At 40.2% G+C, this 25,817-nt stretch overlaps 1 protein-coding gene across 1 annotated transcript in view; it reads left to right on the forward strand.

Annotated features, from left to right (window-relative positions):
* The window catches only part of ACVR1 (activin A receptor type 1), a 124,905-nt gene extending 100,160 nt beyond the window's left edge, over positions 1-24,745 (forward strand). Inside the window, exons 7-11 of the mRNA XM_070422948.1 lie at positions 2,432-2,578; positions 11,325-11,600; positions 12,315-12,512; positions 22,734-22,864; positions 23,507-24,745. Coding sequence (XP_070279049.1) covers positions 2,432-2,578; positions 11,325-11,600; positions 12,315-12,512; positions 22,734-22,864; positions 23,507-23,641 — 887 coding nt within the window. The 3' untranslated portion in view covers positions 23,642-24,745. The remainder of the gene's footprint in view (positions 1-2,431; positions 2,579-11,324; positions 11,601-12,314; positions 12,513-22,733; positions 22,865-23,506) is intronic.
* The last annotated feature ends 1,072 nt before the right edge of the window (positions 24,746-25,817 follow it).

Here is a 25,817-nt window from a genome sequence, read left to right on the forward strand (position 1 = left end):
GGCTGGACTCGGCAGCTTTGGGGGAGGTGGCTCCCTCCACCACTTGGCTGCTGTGCTCTGGCTTTTCTCGCTGTTTTCCGGGAAACCAGGACACCCCCAAACCCAGTAGTAGAAGGGGGGACGGAGAGGGATAGTAAGAGCAGCAAGTCCCAACTCAGGCACACAGGCGGTCAGCTGGAGCCTGTTGCCTCTTCTCTAAGTCTGCAGCTACTCGACTGTTTCCGAACACCACTTCACACTGCTTCTCCGCAGTGGAGAAAATAAAAAGGTCCCAGGTGTGCTCATTGCATCCAGCCAGCATTGTCCTTTTGGACCAGTTAACATATGATTGGATTATGAACAGGGATTCTGGCTAGTGGCAAGAAGGCAGTGAAGGGAGACACGTGCCCTTCTCACCCCCATCCTCACCATTCACAGGGCAGCAGTTCTCAAGGGCAGTCCTCAGAGATTGAACCCAGAGTTCAAAGGGCAAAATAATGTTGCACCTTTAAACATGTATACTGTTTCTGGTTATAGAGATATTCTTCAGTCATTTTTGAAATAATGTAAATTCAAATATAGCATTTTGTTGGTTTAGTGCTGAAGACTTGAGTAAAAGCAATGCCTTTTTTAGTAGCTTATCGTGTTCATGTGCTATAGTTTAAATAAAAATGTATGTGATGAATTGCTTGGATAGTATGTTATCATTATTGGTTCAAAAGCAAAGAAGCTGGACTAGATCACTTCTTTTCTAGGCGATGACCAGTGAACCCCTAAATTTCAGAGGCCTTATGGATCCCCTTTGTAGGCAGCTCTGCTTCTGTTTTCAGGGATATATTCATAAGGATGCATTTGTAAAAAGCATTTGACAACATAAAAGAGTTTGAGAACCATTGAAGTAGGTTTCTATTTTAATTCTCTCTACTTATCCTGACATTCATTTCTGTTTTCTTTAAAAAAAAAAAAAAAAAGACTTGAAGGGAACTTTTTAGTAATGGCCGCAATTCTCTGGGAAAATTTTCTCTCCTTCCTGATGAGACTCTGAGGACAAAGGGCAACTAAAGATAAGGAAGGGAACTAAGGCAGGAAAAGATTAGCCTATCATTTCCTAGCAGCTGGTTTTGTAATATCTTGCCCCCAGCCTTCATCTTGAGCTACAAATTCTGGGCAGTTGACTTTATTAACTGATTTTATTAAAATTAATCTTGTGCTATTTTGTGTGGCCTGACAAGGGCTCCCAGTGACCACTTACTGACCACATTTAACATCCTTTTGGATTAGTAATTGCTATTTAGTAGGGACATTGTTTGTTCTAAGGAAATCTAAATTGAGTGGTTTTGATCATGTTTCAGGTGAGTCACCCGGACAAACACGCTTTCTCTCTCCTTGTTTGGGTTTTTGGCGGCTTAGTTGTTCAGCAAAGAGCTGTCTTCCTGTCTGTGCAGGTGGTGCCACAGCTGCTTATTACCAGCTGCGATTCCCAGCAGCACTTGCCTGGGTAGAAAGCCCCACTGCGCTGCAAGTTGTATCTCCTGCTGCATGATTATCTAGGTGCCGCGCACGTACCCCTTGATTATACCCCGTGTTGATCCCCAGAGTCTTGTGGTAATTACCTCCTCCTCCCAACCTCCCTGCTCACCCCTTCCTATAATTAAGGAGAAGGGTGGCAGAGGGCGCATGGAGTTGACAAGCCGATAGTTGTGTTGCTGCTGCCGGAGAGGGAAGGCACCCAGCAGAATCATCACAGCTAGTCACCACATTCTGCAAAATGTCTTCTCCATTTGGTCTTTTCCGTGTGGCCCAGGGTGGCATTGCAGGGGCTGTCTGACAAGCAAATACCCATGACCAATGTCAGAAATCAGGACTGTTCTGGGATTACGTGTTTAAGACTTTGCAAATCCTCTTTTGAACTATATCCTCCGCCAAGAAATCCTTTAGGGATGGCAGTGGCTGCTTGTCGATCCCCTTCTCAGCATTGTTTTTTGTGTGCTTGTGTGTGATTGCCTTTTTAACCCTTCAGAACAACACATCTCAAACTCAACTGTCTCCTTTTTGAAACATATAAATGTCTATGTAAAGCCGTATACATGTTTTTGTCCTTCCACACCACAGTGAAATCTAATGATCGGTACCATTTTCTAAGTTTTGCTAACTTTCATGTGCTTTTAAAAACTCTTATGTGTTCAGACTCTTTAGTAGAGGAATTCAAATGTAAAGCTTTATCGTGTGCAGCTAATTGTACCGTGCAGATACTGAGGGTGTTTAACTTGTTATCACAGTGGAGTGCTGGGAGGGGCAGGTTCTACCTTTACAGGCAAAAGGTCCTGGTATTTATGTCCCCAAACTTGAGTTTTCCCAGTAAACAGTGGGCATGGTTAAGAGTTGCAGGTATGCACTTTATTGGCGACCTTTTCTGTCCTGTCCAATATCACCTTTGTGCTGCTTTCCACAGGGAAAGGCAGGTATGGTGAAGTATGGAGGGGCAGCTGGCAAGGGGAGAATGTTGCTGTGAAGATCTTCTCCTCCCGGGATGAGAAGTCGTGGTTCAGGGAAACAGAATTGTACAACACTGTGATGCTGAGGCATGAAAATATTTTAGGTAAGTACCAGGGTAATTCCCCTCATGATTTTTATCTAGAAAGAAATCATTTGCATGCCTTTGCCCTCTCTGATGGAGTGCCTGTGAATTTTCCAGTCTCTCCTGAAAGCAATGTAGGGATCTTGCGCATGTATATACTGTTTAATTTTTTAAAACTAATTTCTTGTTTATATCTGCAGAGAAGTGAAATTGGAAGGTTCTCTCAATGATGAAAAGGAAATTGTTATTGTTCCCTCTCATTCTGCAGGTTGTCATTTTTTTTAAAAAATATATTTTATTGATTTTTTACAGAGAGGAAGGGAGAGAGATAGAGAGTTAGAAACATCGATGGGAGAGAAACATCGATCAGCTGCCTCCTGCACATCTCCCACTGAGGATGTGCCCGCAACCCAGGTACATGCCCTTGACCGGAATCGAACCTGGGACCTTTCAGTCCGCAGGCCGACGCTCTATCCCCTGAGCCAAACCGGTTTTGGCATGCAGGTTGTCATTTAAACAACAGAAATTTGCCCCATATTGTTCACTTCAAGGCTTCCTTGGTGGTTCTACTTATCCCACACCCTCGTTGAATATTTATTACTTGAATCAAACTAAGAAAGCTCTTTGGATGATTTCCTAGAGATTCACAGCTCCCAGGGACATCATAATTAAATGCACATTCCCTCAAACTAGGCATCGTTTTTTAAAGCTCAGATTTACAGAGGGATTTAGCATACATTTTAATTTGGAAACTAAAGCTTAAAAACATTTGTGAAATATGTGGAGAGCTCATTGAAAATACTGCTATGGAATTATAAAGGGTGAGAATATTCCTTGCGTCCATTGGCGTATATGTTTTTTGAAAAGTTTCTGTAAATGTGTTTATACTAATACATCCTTGATGAATGCTCCATGGTGTGCTTTTTAATTGATGGATATAAAGTTCATATAGAATTTGACCTGTAGAAGATAGTGTTGGACACGTTGTGACTATTGGATTAGGTTTGGCATACACAAAGCTATTTGCAGAATTTATTTCTATTCCGGTACAGTCATTCGCAGAATAAATTTCAGTCAGTGACGAACAACCTATACAACAGTGGTCCCATAAGATGATAATGGCTGGAAAATTCCTGTCGCCCAGGACATTGTAGCTATGGAAATGTTGTAGCACAACACATTACTCACATTTTTGTGGTGATGCTGGTGTAATCAAATCTGTGCTGCCAGTCGTATAAAAGTATAACACAAATGGTAATGCACAGTACATAATACTTGATAATGAATAGCTATGTTACTGGTTTATGTGTTTACTATGCTATACTTTGTCATTATTTTAGAGTATACTCTTTCTACTTATAAAAAGAAAGTTTACTGTAAAACAGTATGCCGTGTTATGCAAGCAACAGCCTCATAGTTTCCGTGTTTACCATGTCGCTTGATTGCATCATTTTTTTCTTGTGCTTGATTTAATCTCATTTTATAAATTTAGTGTCGCTTAAGTGTATAGTGTTTATAAAGTCTACAGTAGTGTACAGTCATGCCCTAGGCCTTCACATTCACTCATCATTTACTTACTCACTGACTCACCCAGAGCAACTTCCTCTCCTGCAAACTACATTCATGGTAAGTATCCTATACAGGTGGACCATATTTTATCTTTGACAACACATTTTTTACTGTACCTGTTCTATGTTTAGACACACAAATACTATTGTGTTATAATTGCCGACAGTATTCAGTACAGTAGCATGCTGTACAGGTTTATAGCCTAGGAGCAAGAGGCTGACTATATAGCCTCGGTGTGTGGTAGTCTATACCATCTAAGCACACTGTATGATGTTCTCACAGTGACAGAATTGCCTACCAACACATTTATCAGAATGTATCCCCATCGTTAAGCAGTGTTTGATTGTAGTGCCAATTTAGTATTAAACCTGAGCCAGGTTGTCTGCAAATAATAGTTTGACAGTTGTCCAAAGCTTTGCTTCATCAGTATGGTGGTATGTTTCATCTCAGAATTATCTCAGTTTCTGCTGTTGACTTTTGCCCTTCCCTTTCCCCTGGGGCCCTAGTCATCACCTAATCCTCCTACCTTATATTGTGGTTCTTGGTCTTCCCTTTCCAATCCTTCTCTCTATAATGAGATATCTTCCCCTGGGGAGCTGAGATACTTCTGCTCTATGTGTCTGCTGACTCTCACATTGCTTGCAGCAATCGTGACTTCTGGGCCTGACATGACAGACTCCCTATTTTGGGCTCCAAGGATTCTCTGAAGCATCCTGTACAAATATACCCACATGCAGCCACTTCTGATGTTTGCCCTTCCTTGGGATTGCCATGAACAGTCAAGTCTCTCTGCCTTTGTTCACATTGTTTTTGATCACCCACTCTTCCTGTCCCACCCTCCAACCACGCCTTCCTCCATCAGAACATCTGAGTGCCCTTCCAGTATCTCCCAGTAGATTTAATTGTGCTTTTCTGCACTCCTCACGTTGAACCTCTGCTATAAGTCTTATCACACATTGTCTTGTGTTGTGGTTGGATGCATGTGTGTAACAACAGTAATGATGACAATAGCAATAGTGATGACTAGTTACTAGCAGTTATGTGTGATTTCTCATTTAAGCTTCATCCCATAAGAGGCTAGGTACTCTTGTTTCTCACTTTTAACTGATGAGATGACTGAGGTACACGGAGATTAACATCACCCAGCAGACGACGAAATAGTAGAACTGAAAATCACACTGAGCACTCTAACACTTAACCACAGTTGTGTACTCTATACTGTAGTTGGCTAGATGGTCATAGACTAATAGAGTTGTTTCTTGCAGCGATTCTCAACCTGTGGGTCGCGACCCCTGAAAATGCATCCTGCAAATCAGATATTTAAATTACAATTCATAACAGTAGCAAAATTACAGTTATGAAGTAGCAACGAAAATAGTTTTATGGTTGGGGGTCACCACAACATGAGGAACTGCATTAAATCTAAGCACTTCTTGTACCTCACAGCTTCTAACACAACCAATGCTTTATCTGTTGCACAACTTCAACCTGTTTCAGTTTCAGAGGAAAAATTGGTACACTAGAGGGTAATTTTGACAGTTGATGAATTTTCACTTCATACCCTGAGCCAGTGGTTCTCAGCCTTCCTAATGCCACGACCCTTTAATTAAACACTAGAATTACTCTTACTGGGCAGATGCACATTGCTAAGAAGCATGCAGGTCTGAGACTTATTGAAGGAAGGACATATTTGGGCATCCCTTCTCATTCTCTGGGGCCCACAGCCTCACTGAGCAAAATGCTCTGGATATCACTGTGCTATATGCAAATAGTCACTTTATCCATGCACTTAAGTTAAATGACCTATGATACCACTTCATTACAATGAGGACAAGAATTATTTCCATTGTTTTTGCTTTCACATTCAACACTGAGGACAGTACACTACCCATGGAAGGTGCTCAGTAAATATTTATTAGGTTGGGTTTAATCACAAGGGAAATTTGAAGGTCACATTTGCAATATGATTTCCTGTGAGAGAACTTAAGTTTCCTTAGTGTGATCACAGAGGGAAAAACATTGTCCATTTATTATTACCAACGATTCACGGAAATTCTGAATTCATGAGCTCTTGCCACCCTCATCATAATTACAGCCAATGGATTGATCTTACTGTGTAGCCTTTTCATTGAGAAAGCTTGTAGAAATGCATAAACTTTTTTGTTAAACTTCTTTCCCTGCTTTACAAGTTTTCTGGATGTAGAGATTTAAGGCTTTTTGTGATCATTTTCTCTTCCATTAAAAGAGCATATTGTGTTTTGAATATCAGACCATGATTCCCCCCATCCTTGAGTATTACTAACTCTAGCTCCCCAGATACATAATTAAATTACACACACAAATACATACATATATACAGTATACACATGCATACATGTAAAACTCTGGGCCCTCATTGTTTATCCTCCCAATTAAACTTGTAAAACAGTATCTTTCAAATGGACTAGTTTGGACTTCAACTCTTCCTTTTGCTGTGACTGGTGTAGACGTCAACAGCTAAATGAGTAATGGGAAGCCCTGTTGTGTAGTGGAAATTTGGAAAACCGGTTTCTACTCTCAGCACCATTGGAGGCCCACTTTGTGAGTTGGGGCCAAAGTTCTATATTTCTGCACATTCTTTTCTTCACTGCTAAAACCAAAGAGGTTGAGAATTACCTTACACTGTTTAAAAAAAAATTGTTTTAAGTATACATAACACAATACTTACCATTGTTACCATACTAAGTGAAGTGTACAGCTCAGTGTAACAGAGCACGTGCACGTCATGTGACAGTCACCACCCTCCATCTCCAGAACCTTCTCATACTCTTAAAAGGTACTGCCTAACATTTTCATCAGTCATCATTTCTGGAGATCAATGGGAAGTAAAGGAAACTGTCCACAAAAGATACTACATTACAAAATCATTGTGGTTGTCATTGAATCCTGGGCTATTTTAACATGTAATAATAACCAACTGTTCTTGAACACTTACTATGTGTTAGGCATCATCTGAAGTATTTGGGCATCACTTTATCCATGCACTTAAGTTAAATGACCTATGATACCACTCCATTACAATGAGGACAAGAATTATTTCCATTGTTTTTGGAATAATAACTCTTATTCTCACAGTAGCCCTTTAAGGTAGATGATGATGTTACCGATGTCTTAGAAGGAAGAGATTTTATGTGAGCTGTGCTAGATCATGCAGCTTGGGAATGATGAACCAGTGTGGGAACCCATGAGTTCATTTCTGGGGCCCAGCACTCAGCACCTCGCTCTACTGTGTGGTGGTCTCCCTCCCCAGCCGTCAGAGCCGCCCATGCCTGGTTCCCGGGAAATCACCAGGGAGAGGCTCCCAAGGAGCACTGATTACTTCCCTCAAGATTTGGGCTTTTATTTTAGCTCTCAAGGAGCCTGGAGGATGCCTTTCGCTGTTTAAGAGGCTTTTGCCCTGGTCACCTTCTGTCCCTATTATGAACACATCCAGGGCTGTGCCAGAGTTCCAACCTACAGGCACCTGTTCAATCTCCACAAACAGAAGAACTTTGACTCAAAATGCAATCCTATATAATAAAAGGGTAATATGCAAATGGACTGAACTGCGGAACCACCGGAATGCCCTCGGCCACTCACTCCGGCCAGCCCCGCCTCTGAGTAGGCACCTGGACCCCAAGTCGGGGTGGGGCCAGCTGGCAAACCACCTGTGGCCCCTAGCCCCCACTGGCCTGCCCCTGATGGCCCCCATTGGGGTGGGCCGGCTGGACCCCACCAGTGCAAGCATTCGTGCACCGGACCTCTAGTTATCTTATAAAAATGCTCTAGCCTTTTGAAGAAAGTGGAGTAATTCACACCTGAAATACAGCTTTTTAAAATCTTGCTTATTTAAAAGTTATTTTTCCTGAAGGTCTAGAGCAGCGATTTTCAACCTTTTTCATCTCATGGCACACATAAACTAATTACTAAAATTCTGTGGCATACCAAAAACTGTATTTTTTGCCAATCTGACAAAAAATAGGTATGATTTTTTATTGATTTACAAAATAATAACAACAATAATAGTAATTACTTACCCTTTTTGCTCCAAAATAACTAAAAAAAAAAATCAGGTTCCTATACTTGTATATAAGGATTTTTGGTACCAGGAATTAACCAATCAAACACAACCTTATTATGCAATGTGACCAATAAGATGTAACACTATTATATGGCCTATGTATTTATGGTTCAAGACAGGGTATTCACAGCATACTGTTGGCTGTTGTCACTTTTTTTTTAAAATGTGACAATTTAAGGGGAAAGAGGTCAGTGCCTCTGACTCAATAGTCAGGAATTTAATGTTTTAAAAATTTTTGCAACACACCGAATGTCAGAGATGTAATCTGCCTACTTCATGCAGTTGTTGGAGGACTGTGTGTCAAGTGCTTGGTGCGTTGTTAGCACTCAATAATTAATAGCTGCTTCTATTGTTGATGCTGCTGATCAAATAGAAGACCTTTCTTTGTTCCCAGAGCTTCCTATGCGAGGTAGGGTGTATCAGGGTAGCCAGCTCCAAACCTGGGGTTGGCTGCAATTTAATAGCTTTGTGATTCTTGGCATCTCCCAGCAGTAACTTCATTATTTCTAAAATGAGTATAATGATATATATCTATCTCACTGTTCTATTGAGGAAAATCCCATGAAAAAAATATATGTGAAAGTGAGTAAATTTTACACAATGTACTATGTGATGGTAAGGCGTTTTATGCAATTTCTCTTACTTTATACTTTTGCAAGATGTTTAATTCTTCCTCAAGTCATATCTATCTTTAAAAAAAATTTTATCTTCTATTTATATGTCCCAAACTTTACTATCCATAAAGTTCATATATATGATATATATAACATATATTCTAATAAATACATCTCTCTATATAAAAGCCTAAGCAACCATTACGATGGGATGACGGATGATCAGCTGGTAGCTATAACACACACTGACCACCAGGGGGCAGACACTCAATGCAGGAGCTGCCCCCTGGTGGTCAGTATGCTCCCACAGTCAACCTCCTGTGGCCAGCCAACCTCCCATGGTCCCTCCCCTGGGCCGGCCAGCCCCGATCCGCCTGATTGCTGACCAGGCTGAGGGACCACACCCATGCACGAATTCATGCACTGGACCTCTAGTATATTATAAAATATATTATAATACACAGGGCAGGGCAAAAGTAGGCTTACAGTTGTGAGTACGAGAAACAATGTATTCTTGTATTATTATTATTATTAATTATTGTAGTTTTTGCATATGAGCAACTGTAAATCAACCCTGTATATTATAGTATACAGATACGTAATGTACATTATATGTTACATATAAATATATATTAAAAGCCCAGAAGTGCTTTTCTACCATTCTTCTTTATATAATATATAGAAGAATATTATTATACTAGTGGCCCAGTGCACGGATTCATGCACATTAAAAGGAAGTTAATTAGAAGAAATATTTTAATATTGCTCTTCTCCCTTTCTCTATAATAGAAGTGTCAGAGATGAAAGAAAATTAGTAAAATGTATATTAAAATAATATATAAGTTGATTAATAAATAACAGCATGATATAAAAAAAAACCTTATATAAAAACAACATTGATAAAAACAATGACTGATAAATGGATTAAACTTATTCTAATATCTCCCTGTACACCACATTAAGAGTAAAAACACTTTCAGAGTGCTTGACTATTTTCCCTTTTGATGAAATATTTACAACTTTAACGTTAATGTCACACGCTCGTCAAACTGGAGAGATAGCAATGTATAACTGACCATGTCTGAAAACGGGTTCAGGTAGGAATATTCCTACTCTGTCTAGATTTTGTCCTTGTGATTGATTAATAGTCATCACAAATGCTGGCATCACGTGAAACTGTCTTCAAATTAATTTAAATGGGAGGCTAGTGTCAGACGGGGACAAATATCACGCATGAGCGAGTCAACATTTATTTTTAAATTGCCAGTGCGTCATATGTACCGGTTGGTTGGACGGACAAACGGTCGGTCATTTCGCCTTTTATATGTATAGATGGCCTGATGCGTGGATTCGTGCACACGCATGCGATTAGTGTCAGTGAGAGCTTTAAATGTATCGTGCATGCGCGAGTCAACATTTATTTTTAAATTGCCAGTGCATGTCATGTGTACCGGCTGGTCAGTTGGTAGGACAGACGGACGGTCGGTCACTTAACAGTTTATATATATAGATAATATAATATATAGAGAAAAAGCAATGCTAGAAAAGAACTTCTTTAGCAAAATAACAAGCATACATATCACAATTTATTCCATAGGTTAGGAAGTGCCTCAGACTTCTATAGTTCCTTTATTATGCCCAAAAGCTCCCCACAGAATATCTAGAAAAACTTCTTCCTACCTCTTTATCTACATCTGTCAGTATTTCATTTCTCTTCAAGACCAGTGGTTACTTTTGATGGAAGCCTATTGGAACATCTGGTCTGAATTATTATGATTCCCTACTCCGGGCTCCTGGTGTCCTTTGGAGATAATATTATAATACTTTTCACATTATGTTGTAATTTTTTCATTTTCATATCTGTCTTCTTTTGTAGCTAACAAACATTATCATCTTGGTTTTCCTGTGTGACTGACAGAGAGCATCATTTGCTTGTTATATTTCATTGGCTCCTTTTTTTATTTGATGAATCTGTCAGTCATTTAACATAAACTGATCCTTTTATTTTATAACTGAGCAGAGAGACTCCAAAGAGCCTAAATGAGTTGTCAATATTACACAGCAAATCACAGGCAGAGTCAGGACTAGAACACAGATGTCTAGGTTCCAGTTTTCTGTTCTTTTTGGGTAGTTGATGAATAATCTGTGCTTGGGATATCAGTGTGATAAAGCGTTTGGCACTGTTATTATGGGTAAGCACAAAAATATTTCTATTTAAATGTTAATGCAGTGTAAAATATTTTTAAAGGGTTATTTTACCATAGAAATTAATATGAAATTTTTCTATTCATTGACAGTACCCTTTAAGCAATCAATACTATGTTTCTTTGTTGATGCTTCTGTAAACCTTCTTTCATGGTAGTTGGTTAGATTAATTATATTTTGTTACAGATGATGTCTACTGCATGGGTCACTATTTCTGGATAGTAAAAATTACAGTGTGGAATTCTCACATGTCTGTTAATTTTCTTCTTGCTCGCTCCAGGTTTCATTGCTTCAGACATGACATCAAGACACTCCAGTACCCAGCTGTGGTTGATCACACATTACCATGAAATGGGATCATTGTATGACTATCTCCAGCTTACTACTCTGGATACGGTTAGCTGCCTGCGAATAGTGCTGTCCATTGCTAGTGGTCTCGCACATTTGCACATAGAGATATTTGGGACCCAAGGGAAACCAGCCATTGCTCATCGAGATTTGAAAAGCAAAAACATCCTGGTGAAGAAGAATGGACAGTGTTGCATAGCAGATTTGGGTAAATTTTTAGAAATATTTTTAAATTACTTTTTTTACTTTTTGTTGTGAAAAGTTTCAAGCATGCAGACAAATTGAAGATAGTAAACAACTGTATCACAACCACTAGATTCTCCCATTAATATTTTACTATTCTGAAGCTTTATCACATATCTGTCTGTCCCCTATTCGTCAATCCTTCTTAATCATTGACACATTTCAATGTAAATTGCAGACAAAAGAGCTCTTCTGTCCAAAGACACCAGTGTATCACTCACTAGAGTTCATTATTTATTTTCTTAATAGGTAAAATTTAAATTTCATGGGAAATACACAAATTTTAAGTATACAATCCAAGGGTTTTGACACATGTTGTAAAACCAAAATCCCTATTGAGAGATAGACTTTCCCATTATCCCATCACTTCATGCTTGTTCAGTCAGTCCCTGCCCCAGCCCACCCTCAGGGGCCACCATACTATTGCATTCTGATTTCACAGCTCTTTACACAAAGTAGGTACACATACATAGCATATGAAGTGAGTTTGTCTTAAAAATTGTTTCTAAAGTTGTTCTTCTATAACCACAGCAAAATTATCAATCAAGCAAGAGGGAAGAAAATCCCTGAACCAATTTACCATTTTCTCTGCTAGGATTGGGACGGGTTGAAACTTCACCAGCAGCTCTCTCTGAGAGAGGACGTGAGCTGGTGGACAATGTTGTCTTCTTCCTTTCAGGCCTGGCAGTCATGCATTCCCAGAGCACCAATCAGCTGGACGTGGGGAACAACCCACGCGTAGGCACCAAGCGCTACATGGCCCCTGAAGTCCTGGATGAAACCATCCAGGTGGACTGCTTTGATTCTTACAAGAGAGTCGATATTTGGGCTTTTGGACTTGTCTTGTGGGAAGTGGCCAGGCGGATGGTGAGCAATGGTAGGTATCTGATCTAATGTAATGTTGTCCACTTTCAAGCCCTGTTGATTCTGCTGCCCTTAAAAGGGCAAAAGGGATATTTAAGTCCACATGGTTCCTTGTCATGCGGCTGGCATTTATATGTAACTGGTAGGTGGCACGCAACGGCATTGTGTTTTAACTGCATTGTATTTTAAAGAGCAAATCATGGCTTTCTGGAAGAGACTAGTCATTCCTTGTTTTTTTCTTTTGATTATTCTTTCTTTCCTTCCTTCCTTCCTTCCTTCCTTCCTTCCTTCCTTCCTTCCTTCCTTCCTTCCTTCCTTCCTTCCTTCCTTCCTTCTTCCTATTCTGCCTTTCATTCCACTTTCCCTTCTTCTTTGCTCTCCTCACAAGTGAAGTTTAATGTGAGGAGAATGCACAAGTAAATCTAAGGGTAAATGAATTCTGCTATTTTAGGTATTTTTACTTAAGTTTAGATTATTGAGAAAAGGCTCAGGTGATGCATTTGGAATTCACTCCTTTGTAAGAAACAGGCTGTATAAGTGAAGCTCATCTTCAGGAAGCCCTGAGTAGGTGGTTATGCTGGTACTCTTGTAAGTTAAGTTTTATGAAATGGTGTCGCCTTGGCAGTTAGGGAAGCATATGCCAATCATTTTTACCTGCGTCCCCTACAATAAACTCTTACTCTTGTCTTTCATGTATCCAGATCAACCAAAAATATAGTGTTGAACTTAACTTCAACTACATTATATTCTGAAAGCCCTAAGTATACTCTTTCAAATTGCACATGCCCCATCTACCCACAAAGTGGTTATTATAGCAGAATCTTTTATGTCGACTAAATCAACCGCTTCACAACTTGAAATACCTTCACAACTGGAAATCTTGTTTCACTGAGGAATTGTTCCAGGAAAACAGAAGACAGTGCCATGTATTTAGATTAATATTCCTTTCCAAAAGATACTTCACCCTCCTGTGACCTCTTAGAATCTTGGATTTGAAGTATAAAAGAAATAATACACGAAGTCTGTAACATCTGTGCTCCATCCCACCTTCCACTGATATTTTCTTGCAAGGATCGAGATTCCTGTGGCAATCATAATTTTCATGAACCCATAGCCAGAGAATGGGAGGTTCTGAGAGGGAATTGGATCTGGGTTACTTAATGTAGTTTTAGTGTGCAGTAATTAACATAGGCATGTCTTCATGATAGCTTCCCCCCCCCCACCCCCCCAGCAGCAGAGTATTTGCTTTTAACAAACTCTCTAAGGATATCAAAGCTAATGTTTCAGATCAAACATAAACACACATGCATTATAACCTGACAGTTCTTTTAAAGTACTTTAAAACAAAATAGGATCTTGAACATTTTTTTGGGGGGTAATTATTTCTCAATCCTTGGGAGCTCTGACTTGCATTTTGTGCCATTCGAGCGCCTTGAGAATTGTTTGCAACAGAGAGACTGTTTTGCTAATTTATAATGTTCTGAACTTTGCCTGAAATTGCACATCGACTTTATTTACCCCTCCCCCTCTTGAGCTCCTTCGAACTGAAAATCGAATTCCAATTAGTTTCTCTTAACAGACATTTTAGAGAAGGATCGGTGTCATAATAAACCATGTGATGGGGAACTTGCCCCGACTAAGAGAGAGCTAATATTCCAGGGCCAGGATGGGGGCAGTCCAGCTGGGGGGGCGGGAGGGGTGCTGGAGCGGTGCCAGGCCAGCCTGTGAGCTGGAAGCCTAGTGCGGCAGAAACGTGGGATTAGGGCTATGTCAGAACTTATGTTGCAAACTAGGTCCCTGTGTCACAGGCATAGGCCCAAATGGCTTTTAAAGATCCGCTGCGATTAATGTTTGGTGTGAAATTAACATCATCAGGTTAAAGTGTAGCTCCACAAATGGTGGTTTGCTTGATCTGTCCCATGTTTTCCCCCACATTACTTCTGGGGGAAAAAGATGAAGAACAGATGAGAATATTTTGGTTGTTTTTTGATCTCCCCTTTATGTCATTATTTAGGTGGTTTTTCTGGTTCCTAAAATGTTGGGGCTTAAGCTGCTGTTCTGTGGTGTGGTTTGATTCTTAGGGGGGCGGGTAAGGGTATGTCGTGTCTCATTGGAAATCAGCTACTGTCCTTTGACCATGACTAATTTGATATTTTCCTTCCTTTTGCCCTAGTCCCTCTTCTCCATAAATATTCATGTGCTCACATGCACACCACACATACATGCACATACAGAGAAATGCTTAAACTGAAACTTGAGAGTCTTCCATGCTGCTTGCAAACCTGATTTGTTAACATTAAGATCTAGTTATTACTACCAAAATAGAAAGAACTGAGTAGAATAGAAAATAAACAAAGAAAAAAATTGCCCTTATATTAAAAAATTTATGTTTCTTTTCACTTCTTTATGTATATATTTTTGTAATCATAGTCTAGATGCAATTCTGTATCATCTCTTTCATTTATATGTGTGTTTTAATGTTGTTAAATAGCCTGTTTTTATTTTAAATGGTCACATGATTTTTTTTTTAACCATTTCCATATTGTTACACATCCTGTCTCCTCCCTTTGGGGCCTGTAGTAGACTCTTTGTTCATATAACTTTTCATTTGGGGAATTAATTCTTATTCTGAAAAAAAGTAGCCTTAAATAGGTCAGATTATGGATGTTTTTATATATTGCCAAATTGCTTTCCATAAGAGTTGTACTAATTCACAATATCCCACTCACCCCAGGGTGTGATGTACGTATTTCACTTTCTTACCAGCTTTAGGAACTGTCATTAAAAGTATATATTTTTGAAATTACAGCCTATAAAATATACCTCATTTAAATATATGAATATCTTATCTTCAGAAGGTCATTATAATTATGTGTCCTTTGAGCTCCTGAGTCTGTTGTAAAAACTGATGACCAGATAGTGCTCCTGGAACACTGGGATCCTCAAGTGGACCATGAATATAAAACTGCATTGCATTTAGTAATTTTATTGGGATTTTACATTTATTTGCTACACCTAATAAGCCTCATGCCGTTTCTGTACAGGAAATGAGAGTTCAGTCCATCTCACATCTGCAAATTGCTCAGTAGTATTGTTTGGATTTTACTTTTCGTGTTTAGTTTGAGACTGAATTTGGAATTGGTAGGCAGGAAAAAACAGTCTTCTCACCTTTACCGTGTGAATGTTTTATATGAATTTAAGGCAGGGTTTGCTTGGATCAGTGGTTCTTAAGCTGGAGTGTACATCAGAATCACCTAGAAACACAGAGGACTGGCCCACCCAAGTTCCTGACTTCGTCGGTCTAGCTTGGATGGAGAATTTCCCTTTCTAACAGGGCCCCAGGTATGCTGATGCTGCTGGATCAGGGACTATACTCTTGAGATCTCGTGTTAAAATGAAATGCAGTAAATCAGTTGCCCCAGGATGCGGTCGGATCCTGTCCGAGCAGATGTCCGTGCCTTGTCCTGATACTTTAGGTCAGTGGTCGGCAAACTCATTAGTCAACAGAGCCAGATATCAACAGTACAATAATTGAAGTTTCTTTTGAGAGCCAAATTTTTAAAACTTAAACTATATAGGTAGGTACATTGTTATTAACTTAATTAGGGTACTCCTAAGCTGGGCTTTGCTAAAAGCGTCCTCATTTTATAATAATAAAGCCACCAACACAAAATAATTACAATTCTTAAATTGATGGCAAAAATACCTGTAGGATTTGCAGCTGGTTGGAAAAATACAGGTAACTTTATGCTTCGAGTAGGTACTTTTGTCACCCACGCGCGATTTGTGGACACGACTAGCACTAACCACTGCACAATGAGACTGCTGACTGACTGGCCCACTCAGCTCATGCATGAATCGCCCCTGCACTGTATCCCTCGGCCCACCTGCACCGTGTCTCCCGTTGCCCAACCGACCGACCGACACCCCCCACTTCTTCTAACGCCACTTCTTCAAAATAGACTCGCCCAGGCCGAAAACCGACTTCTGCGCATGGGCCACGAAGTTTCAATTGCACTGTCCGTGTGCACCCGCACGTGGTATTTTGTGGAAGAGCCACAAAAAGGGGCCAAAGAGCCGCATGTGGCTCGCGAGCCGCGGTTTGCCGATCACTGCTTTAGGTGAAACTTGCGTTCCCTTTCAAGCTTCTAAGGGGTTTATTTCTCCCTTAAGAGTCTTAGTCTTAGCCTTTCTTTCTAGATTTTTGCTACATCTCTGGCAGTATTCTTCTTTTCCTCTGTTTATAGTCCTGCAGATGCATTTGTTTCTGGTTACCTGAGTTCAGTGCAGTGTGAGGAGAGGACTTTATGTAGGGATTCAGTAAATACATGGGGACGTTGTAACTGGATTAGTGCCTTTTAGCTGTGGTCTGATCAGAAGGTCTTCCAGGCACCCCTCAGCGTGTGCCCTCTTGAGTTTAGAAGTCCTTCCTCTGGAGCTTCGGCCTTCGGTGGGAGACCTTGTGTACAGAAACTCCATAGTTCTGTTGCTCTGATACTGTGGTCGTCTGCTCATGGATTTAAAATCTAAATACAATAATCTTTACTGTTCAGCACACCTTTGCCTACAGCATCTCCTTAGCACACAGTCTCCTGTATGTTTTAACACAAAGTTTCATTGTGATTTACATGCCATATAAATTTTTCATTTCTGTAACCGATGCACCTCACTGTTATCAATAACGCAGTGATTCTTCAAAGGACCCAGAGGAAATCCGGTGCTAGGGTTCCCATCAGAATGTACAGTGGAATTTTTGAAAAGGCAGTGTCTCTAGATGGTACAGGCACACAGTTTTAAAAATAGGACCTATCTGTTCCTGTATTGTGTTTGTTTGCCGCACACACTGTGTTGTGTTTCTGTCTCTCCTTGCTGTGTTTCCCCTCAGGGCCAAAGCCCGGCACATGGACACCTCTGAGGTGGCACCCTCTGTACAGTTGTGCAGATTCTCCCGGGCCCACCAGAGGCAGAGAAATACAGTCATTAACTGGCTCTGAAATTATACTCTCTGACTTGATAACTAACGTAAGTTTCATCATCCAAAAAATATTGATATCAATAGTATCCACTTTAATGAATTCTCATGACTAAATGAGATAGTTCTCATGATTAAATGAGATAACACGTGTAAAGCACCTGGTGCGTGTCTGGCATATGGTAAGTGCTCCACTGGCATCATTACTGTTCCACTGGGAACGGGTGAGTGGTGGAGGTCACATGTGTGCTGGCAGAGCTCGGTTGCCCTTTCCCCACTTTTCCTTGAGCTAATCCTTCTGATACTACATGTGTTTCTCTCAGTGCCCACAGTGGGGCTGTGTGGACACACTCTTGTTTCACTGTTACTGGCTTTATTTTGTGATGGAATCCAGTGTTAAAATGAGTCAAAAAATATTTGTGTCTCATAGAAAAAAATGTTGCTTGGCTAAACTGTATGGGATGGGGACTAGAAAATACTTATTAATAAGCATATGTTTGGCAATTTAGAAATCCTCAAAGCTTTGAAACCCCAAAACTTTTTTATAACTTATTTGGCAGAACACATGAGCTGAACTCATTTAGGAGTTAGGCTTGACCTACATTGACATGTGTCCGTCTGTAGCCTTTATTTTATTTAGTGTGACTGTTCATATATTTCTGCAGGAATGTGTTTGGCAGTGGGGTATTCCTCTGACTCTGCTAGGGTAGCACATAAAGGTAGTGTGTGCCTCTTACTACCATTGTAAAATGTAAAAAGCTCCAATTTCTGAAAGCATATCCAACCTCAAGGGTTTAGATAGAGGATTGTGGACATATAATCAATATTCATTTAACTAATATGTATTTAGTGTCTATAATATGCTTGGTAGAGTGTTACCCTCTGGGAAACAGTTGAGCTAAAAAAAAAGAAATATTCAATTTAAAGGTACGCACATTTTAGTCGAATATATTTTTATAAATTAATAGTATAAGCCACTATGGTTGAAGTACACAAGGTGATGACTGAGTGCAGGGTGGACAGTGAACTTGGCCAAAGGCCTGGAGTATTGGCAGCAAGGTGGGAGGGTCTCTGAAGACAGAAGCATGAACTGAGTCATAAATGAGATGAGTAGGACCTACTCAGGTGGACCAGCTTGGGAGCATGTGCAGGTGGAAATGAGAAATAACATCAGACAATGATGACGATTGGTATCCCAGGCAAAAGGAAGAGCTGTGGGGAGTCGTAAAGGTGTCCTATTGATGCAACTGTAAGTAATTCCTGAGGCTGATGCCCAGGTACATGAAGGCAGGCAGTGGTGTGGAATGGTTGTTACTGGGCAATGAGCACCAACCATCCCATGGGCAACGCTGATGGCATACATGAGGAGAAGGGACACAATGAGCTTTTCCCTTAGTTTTCTCCTAAAGATATATTGCTGGGGGCAGAGGCATATGGTGGAGGTGAGGACCTGAAGCAGAGGGACCTGTAGGTCCCAGATGCAGCTGTCAAGGGGGTAGGAGATGGGGGCCCTGGGGAGGGTCTCAGGCCTTGGGGAGGGTCACCAGGAAAGCCTTGTTTCTGGAGACGAGCATTTTGGGAAGACCTCTCTGGCATGTCATGCTTTTTGAAGTACTGTGGACTTCCTTGTTTATCTGAACATCAGCTTCGAGATTTGTACTTTAGAAGTGTTGGAACTGAGTCATGGCAGTAAGGGGTTTAGCCAGAGCCAAGCAGCAAATTAATGGTAGGGATATTGGTTGGTAAAGATATATTTGTCCCAGAAAAGAGAAAACTTTCCATTAGACATACGCCCAGGAACAAATGATTGTATAATTGAGATACACAAGCCGAGGGTTGTGGGGGAGTGGGTAATGAATAATGCCTCTGATTTCTTTCGTGTGGCCCTTTGAGTCACACCAACAACTTGACATGGAAAAGCAAGGCTTGGCTCAGCTCCCCCTTCCTTGACCCCCACGCAAGAGCTCCTCTTCCCTGCATTTTTGTGCCTTTTGTTGTTTGTACCACACATTTGGCACTTGAAGTGCTTTGTATTTTTAGTCACTTTTCCAGAATTCATGCTGGCTCACGATTTGGCAGTTTGTTCATTGGGTGTTGTCTTTAAAGGACATCAAGTTCACTTTTTTCTTTGCCTGGCTACCAGATTGTTTGTCACTTTCTGGCAGAAGCGAGGAACAGTTGTACCTGACTTCCTATCTTAACAACACAAATCATTTCACAGTCTGGCCTTGACCTGTTCTCTCTCATTCTCTTTTTATTTTATAAGAATGGTTTAAAAAAAATGTTTTTATTGATTTCAGAGAGAGAAAGGGAGAGGTAGAGAGCGATAGAAACATCAATGATGAGAATCATTGATCAGCTGCCTCCTGCACGCTAGGGATCCAGCCAGCAACCTGGGCATGTTCCCTGACCAGGAATTGAACCGTGACCTCCTGTTTCGTGGGTGGATGCTCAACCACTGAATCACACCGGTGGAGCTTGGCCTGTTCTCTTCACTACCCATGTGCACCCGATTTCAGCCACAGAGACTTCCATCTCTCCAGCTCTGAGGATGAGTGTCCTTTGTAACTCCTTATCTTTGCCCCACTCCCCTGACCCCCACACCTGGAATGCCCCCTTTCCTTGGTGTTTTCTCTTCCTCATCCTTTTCTCTGCCTTGAAAACTCATTATTATGTCTGCCCAAGCAAGCCCTAGCTTCTGGAAAGGTTACTTATACTTCAGTAACATCCAATTATCTGGTGCTTAATAAACCACACAGGTGTTTTCTTCTCTGAGTACCATGTCCCTGCCCCTACCTCTGACGCTAGTTTGATTTATTTACTTTCTCATCTCCCTTTTCTCTTGTCCTGCTCCTCATCACCCACATTGCATCTTTTTCATTTTTGTATCCCTAGGGCCAAACAAAACCTCTGGTGCACACAGTTTAATGGATCAGAATGGTATGAGTAAAGTTAGGCACCAACAAGTAAAAATATAGTGATGGTTTCTAATCTATCTTTGCCTCTTAAGATATAAAGTAGTGAAGGGAAAAAAAAATTCAGACTTTAAAAAAAACAACACCACAAAGAGCAGGGCTAGTCCTGCTCCTCCTCCTCACTAGACATTGAGTTCCCTGAAAACCAAGAGCATGTCTTACACTTTTATCACCCTCACTATTTAATGTGGTGTTCCACACTTAGTAGGTACAGAATGTACTTTGTATTGCTTGAAATAATTGCTTTCCTTCACCAGAGGGAATTTCACATGGTGGCCCGAGTTTAATCCCAGGTGTATTTTATTCTGGAGAAGCATGACCAGTGTCAGATGGAAACAATCAACAGTTGACCGATATTTGAAGAAAGAGGCGTGACTAAGTCCCAGGCATAATCAATTAGATGGTCTTTGTTTTTAAACTTGATTCCTTTTGTTAAAACATGGGGGCATTTAATAAAGTTAAAATATGGTAAATATAAACATAAGGGGAAACCTCAGCTTTATAAAGTGAAATTCATTGTTGGGTATCACTTTAAAAAATCCTGCCATGCTTTTTTCTTTTGCATTTAAATAGTAGGAAAATCCAACTGGTGTTATTGTTCACAATCACACAACCCTTTCCAAACTAGCCAGGCAAATTACCACAAATAGCTACCTGTTATGCTAGATTTTTAAAAAGAATTAAACCAGGTTATTAAGTATATTCTCTTTCAGAAAAATTGAGAGATGGGGAAGGGTACCTCTTATTCCCCTTCACCCATCCACCCACCCACCTTTTCTCTGGCAACCATCAGATTGTTCTCTGTATCTTTGAGTCTTTCAGTTTTGTCTTCTGGAGTCCACATATAATTGAAATCATATGGTATTTGTCTTTCTCTGTCTGCTTATTTATTTTTTTAAAAATATATTTTATTGATTTTTTACAGAGAGGAAGGAAGAGAGATAGAGAGTTAGAAACATCGATGAGAGAGAAGCATCGATCAGCTGCCTCCTGCACATCTCCTACTGGGGATGTGCCCGCAACCCAGGTACATGCCCTTGACCAGAATCGAACCTCGGACCTTTCAGTCCGCAGGCCGACGCTCTATCCACTGAGCCAAACCGGTTTCGGCTGTCTGCTTATTTATTTAGCATAATACCCTGTAGGTCCATCCATGTTGTTGCAAATGATAAGGTACCTTTTTAATCGCTGCTTTATTGCTGTGCCCAGAGCAGGTGAATCTGCCATGTTGGCCCCTCAGTGATATCTCTTCCTACTGCAGGTCACCCTCTCTGGTAGGGTTCCCACGGGGACCACGTCTCTGTCTCTCCTACTCTTCCTTTTGTGGTTCCTCTCTCGTTTGTTGTGTAGAGCTGTTTAATCAGCCCTCGGTTGTTCTTCAGGAGGAATTGCTCCATGTTTGTGTATGTTTGGTGTGTCCCTCAGATGAGATGAATTTGGGGTCTTCCTATGCTACTGTCTTGGATCCCCCATCCCCAGATGATAAACTAAAAAATTTTTCTATTTGTGGAATTACTCTTTCTTCTGAAAAATAAGCAGTTGGTGTAATTTTGTTGAAATTAACCACTTTCATATTTGCTTGGGAATAAGAGAAGAGTTTATCCTTCTCAGTCATTCTTGTTTTTCTCAAATGACTACCCTTCTCTACATTTTGTGCTCTAATCTGAGAGTAAATAATTGAGCCATCAGTGAGCTATATCTGGCAATTAGCATGTACTCAGTCCACGTACAATGAATGAATAAGGAAATTTATAATTTGTATTAATTACCTGCATCCTCTCAATAGGAGGAATTATTTTATAGCAAGGACTTTTTTCCTAATCATAATATAAAGATGTATTTTGATTATGTTCTTGTATTATTTGCCTGTAGCTCTAGTTTGTGGGTAACTTTTTATTTCTATTATGGTCCGAAACTACTAGATTCATGTCAAAAAATGTCGTGTCTTTTTTTGATCACCAAAGGAATTTTTGTCTTGGATCTTACAGAGCTGTTTATATACACTCTCGGAGCATTCTGTTAATTGTAATTACATGAGAAGTAGTCACAGTTTCTTGTAACAATTATTTTTCCTCCAGTTTCTCTGCAGGGCATCTATCTATTGCCCTGTTCTCCACTTATTTTAAGACCTATCTGGAGCTTTCAGAACCTCCTTGAAGTGTGAGAAAGGTGATGAGGAGGGTGATCAGTACTTTTCCTGTCACATTATAATGTGATACCATCAATAAAACCCCCCAGGGAACCTCTACTCTCTTGCTAAGCCAATAATTCTTGTCCATGTGTGCAGGTATTGTGGAAGATTACAAGCCACCATTCTATGATGTGGTTCCCAATGACCCAAGTTTTGAAGATATGAGGAAGGTGGTCTGTGTGGATCAACAGAGGCCAAACATACCCAACAGATGGTTCTCAGACCCGGTAAGAACCAATTTTAAGTAGGTACAAAAAATTGTCTCTTTCTTGAAAGAGCCATAGCTGATAGATCTTGCTAATGACTGACAGTATTCACAAAAATTTCTATTACTGATGAGCTTCAGAAATTGGGAGTCTCATTACTATACCACTGGTCCTAGGATTGTAGTTTCATGTGTAAACCAAGACACTGAGTGATGCTTTTAACTGTTTTGTTTTTTCTATCTCTGCATATCTGAAATTGCAAACATAAGTTGTTCAATGCTGAAAGTCCTTATGTCTGCTCTGTAGTAGCAAATCTAAGACATTGAGAAATCACCCTTTCTGCACATTTCAGTTTTAACTCTGGGTTAGTATTGCCATTTGTAGCACCCATAAAACCATCAAGGGATTTAGCCTGACCTGTGTAATTGACTTGATAAAGTCATTGGGTATTCTAGGCTGTCCAAAGGACAGATGCCATGAAACTCAAGAGTGGCTTTTTTATTAGTGGTCAAGGCCTCGATTATTGGTTTTAAAAAGATGGCAATGACACCACTTTAACTTCGCAAGACCTAGAGCTCTGCAACATAACTAATACATCTGCCCAGCTTCTCGGTCCCCAAAAGACCACTTTTTCACTGTGATGTTTGCTCCTTCTCTCCGCAGACATTAACTTCTCTGGCCAAGCTGATGAAAGAATGCTGGTATCAAAATCCGTCTGCAAGACTCACAGCTCTGCGTATCAAAAAGACTTTGACCAAAATTGATAATTCCCTAGACAAATTGAAAACTGACTGTTGACATTTTCATGGTGTCAAGAAGGAAGATTTGACGTTGTCGTCATTGTCCAGCTGGGACCTAATGCTGGCCTGACTGGTTGTCAGACAGAATCCATCTGTCTCCCTCCCCAGATGGCTGCTTCGACAAGGCAGACATCTCACCCAGCCACGTGTTGGGGAGACACCAAAACCACCCTAACCTCGCTCAATGACTGTGAACTGGGCATTTCACAACTGTTCACACTGCAGAGACTGATGTTGAACAGACACTGTTGCAAAGGTAGGGAACTGGAGGAACACAGAGAAATCCTAAGAGAGATCTGGGCATTAAGACAGTGGCTTTGCATATCTTTCACAAGTCTCCTAGACACTCCCCACGGGAAATTCAAGGAGGTGGTGAATTTTTAATCAGCAATATTGCCTGTGCTTCTCTTCTTTATTGCACTAGGAATTCTTTGCATTCCTTACTTGCACTGTTACTCTTAATTTTAAAGACCCAACTTGCCAAAACATTGGCTGCATACTCCATTGGTCTGTCTTTGGATAATAGGAATTCAATTTGGCAAAACAAAATGTAATGTCAGACTTTGCTGCATTTTACACATGTGCTGATGTTTACAATGATGCTGAACATTAGGAATTGTTTATACACAACTTTGCAAATTATTTATTACTTGTGCACATAGCAGTTTTTACAAAACTGCTCTGTGCATATGTTAAAGCTTATTTTTATGTGGTCTTATGATTTTATTACCGAAATGTTTTTAACACTATACTCTGAAATGGACATTTTCTTTTATCCTCAGTTAAATTCACATTTTAAGTGCTTCACATTTGTATGTGTGTAGACTGTAACTTTTTTTCAGTTCATATGCAGAACGTATTTAGCCATTACCCATGTGACACCACTGAATATATTACTGATTTAGAAGCAAAGATTTCAGTAGAATTTTAGTCCTGAACGCTGTGGGGAAAATGCATTTTCTTCGGAATTATCCATTATGTGCATTTAAACTCTGCCAGAAAAAAAAATAACTATTTTGTTTTAATCTACTTTTTGTATTTAGTAGTTATTTGTATAAATTAAATAAAATGTTTTCAAGTCAAGAAGTGAATTATATTGAGTGTATAAAAAAGATCTAGATAATGTAGAGCATTTTCTTATGGGAACAATAGAAAAACATCATAAATCGAATTTGCTTTTCAAGTCCAGTAATGAACTTGAGGGGTTCTTCTATGAGGATGTTTCCAGCTTGAATTTGGTATCAAGATAATTTGAATTTTGTTTGTTTCTTTTTTTGGCTGTGATTTTTTTTTATTGCTCAAAAAATAACTGACCCGCCTTCCTAACAAGATGGTTGTGAGTAGAAATGGGAGGGAGTATGTGAAAGCATTTTGTTTAGTATGTGGCCATATGTGAGTGGAAAGCAGTCTTACCCATCTCACCATATGTTTGAGGGGAGTCCATTGTTGGCTTTTTTCACTTAACTCTGTTCAACAAGATTGAAAAGATTGGGTTTAGAGTATCCCCAAAGAGGAAGAAGTGTGAAGATTCTGAAAAGTTCACCAGAGGTAAGTTAACAATGCATTTACCTGTATTATTATCCTATATAATAAAACCCTAATATGCAAATTGACCCAAAGGTGGAACAACCAGTCACTGTGACTCGCACTGACCACCAGGGGGCAAACGCTCAATGCAGGAGCTGCCCCTTGGTGGTCAGTGTGCTCCCACAAGGGGAGCACCGCTCAGCCAGAAGCTGGGCTCACGGCTGGCAGGAACCTCTGCCGTTGCAGGCAGACAGGCGGTAAGGAGCAAGAGGTCCTGGTCTGCAAGAATGCATGAATGTCATGCACCGGGCCTCTCTTGTCTTTAAAAAATTGTGGTAAAATACAGATATAAAATTTATCATCTTAATCATTTAAATGTACAGCTTGAGGGTTGTGCTGCCGTCTCACTATCCATCCCCAGAACTCTTCTTCTTGCAAAACTAAAACTGTACTGATTAAACAATAGGTCCCTCTTCCTTAGTCTCTGGCAACTCTCAACTTATTTTCTGTCTCTATGAGTTTACTCTAAATACTTCATATGAGTGGAATCATACAGTATTTTTCCTTTCATGGGAGACTGGCTTTTTCACTTAGCATAATGTCTTCAAGGTTCATTCTTATTGTAGCATATATTAAAATTTACTTCT

Source organism: Myotis yumanensis, unplaced genomic scaffold (genome assembly GCF_028538775.1).
Source record: "Myotis yumanensis isolate MYYU_CA2020_CCGP unplaced genomic scaffold, mMyoYum1.0.hap1 SCAF_8, whole genome shotgun sequence".
Taxonomy (NCBI): Eukaryota; Metazoa; Chordata; class Mammalia; order Chiroptera; family Vespertilionidae; genus Myotis; species Myotis yumanensis.